Source organism: Blastomyces gilchristii, assembly GCF_000003855.2.
Source record: "Blastomyces gilchristii SLH14081 genomic scaffold supercont1.9, whole genome shotgun sequence".
NCBI lineage: Eukaryota > Fungi > Ascomycota > Eurotiomycetes > Onygenales > Ajellomycetaceae > Blastomyces > Blastomyces gilchristii.
This window is the reverse complement of record NW_003101674.1, coordinates 2,430,179-2,431,826: the sequence shown is the minus strand read 5'-3', so window position 1 is coordinate 2,431,826 and position 1,648 is coordinate 2,430,179. Positions and strand designations below refer to the sequence as shown.

The following is a 1,648-nucleotide window of genomic DNA, read 5'->3' as shown; positions in this document are numbered from 1 at the left end:
GGCTTCTTATATACTGTACACTAAATTAATTGGTGGCTGCTATAGCCTCTTTACATTTGTAAGCAAGTTCAGAAGCGGCCGTGTTATTATTCAGTGATTGTATGTTCTTTCAAATCACATCCTCTCTCACCAGATTCAGTCACGCCCATGTGACTATGATATACACTCTAGCTTCATGCGGATTAGCATGCTACTAGTGTTCATAATTATGTGACCTATCTCTGATTCAGCTAGCATTTCATATACACTCTCACAAAGAAACTTTCACTATATTACATCACTCACTCACTAACTTTTTTCATTCTTCAATCATCTTCTTCATCATCATCACTGAGTGTCATTATCTCATTCAAGATTTCTATTTCTTCTTCTGTTTAACTCTTTCTATCTGTTCATCTATCACATTATATGCATTTCTGACAATGATCTCTCATTTCCATAACAAGTGTTATTGTAGTGCTCATACTGAGCAGTTTGTTAGCAGTAAGTGTAATATGTTGTGAAATGTGGCCAGAACTTGTTTATCTTCTAATGATTGTCAGAACATATTATCATGAATGACACATCTTCTTCATCTTCTTATACACTCTTGACTGTTTTTCTTCTCAGTGAGCTTCTGATCATGTTTTCTGACATGATTTTGCATAAACACAGATGCTGATGTTTGTTTTTATTCACATTGAATCTTCACATGTTGACAGATCTGCATTCACTGATAATAGTGAACATCTCAATGTTGAATCATTGATTGAAAACTTGAAGAATGTGATAATGAAGAAATTGTCTGTATTATGTATAACTGAGTCTTTCATGTCTCTCTCTACTCTCTCTGTTTCTTTCTCTGCTGCTCTCTCTCAATCTCTTACACCTGTCTCTGTGTCTGATTCTCCTGCTCCTGCTACTTCTGTTTCTGTGATCTCTACTTTCACTACTTCTGCTTCTATCACTGCCTTCATTACTAGCTCACCCTGTTTCAAGAAGATGTTGTGTAGACTCAGTGAACTACATTTCTCAGTGTGTACACTCTCACTCTTCTTACTGACCTTTAGAATGATTTATTGCATGAAGACAGTGTATGACACAACTATCTAAAGCTCAGTCATAAATGCTGATTATTATATTTATTTTAAATATTCATGATAAAGTAATTATTCATTCATATCAGAGAATCACTCTCTCTCTCAACAGTATTAAAATTATAAGTCTTCTTCTTTTTTATCTTTTCTTTCTAATGCTGATTTTTCTGTTCTTAGAGAAAATCATTATGAGTTTTATTGTGTATGAAGTTATGATGTTCACAGATATTAAGAAACTTTTTATAACTGTAAAGTTCAATATTACAGAGATATTCACTCTGACAAATTTCTTTGAGATGATAGATTTATATCAGCCTATTCTCTAGCATCTGTTGTCTGACTTCATGATGCAGGCAAAAGATATCTGTGTTTTCAGAAACAGAAATGTGAATATTATACTCTTTTACACTCATAGACATGAGGCTCATATATCTTGTCTGAGATGTTATTATGAAAATAAGCTATTCACATACTGTATTCTGCTTTCTGCATTTCTCTGTGTCTCTCTCTCTCTTTCTGAGAAGCCTCATGTGTGTTGTAATTACATGTACAATTCCAAGATCAGTGAGTGT

General features: G+C 33.7%; 1 protein-coding gene across 1 annotated transcript; it reads left to right on the top strand.

Annotated features, from left to right (window-relative positions):
• Window positions 1–654: 654 nt before the first annotated feature.
• On the top strand, window positions 655–1,202 carry BDBG_17186 (uncharacterized protein; the record flags this gene model as incomplete). Its single annotated transcript, XM_031724968.1, has 2 exons — window positions 655–1,014; window positions 1,166–1,202. Coding segments are annotated over 2 exons (396 nt in total), but the record flags the coding sequence as incomplete, so codon positions are not given.
• Between the last annotated feature and the right edge of the window lie 446 nt (window positions 1,203–1,648).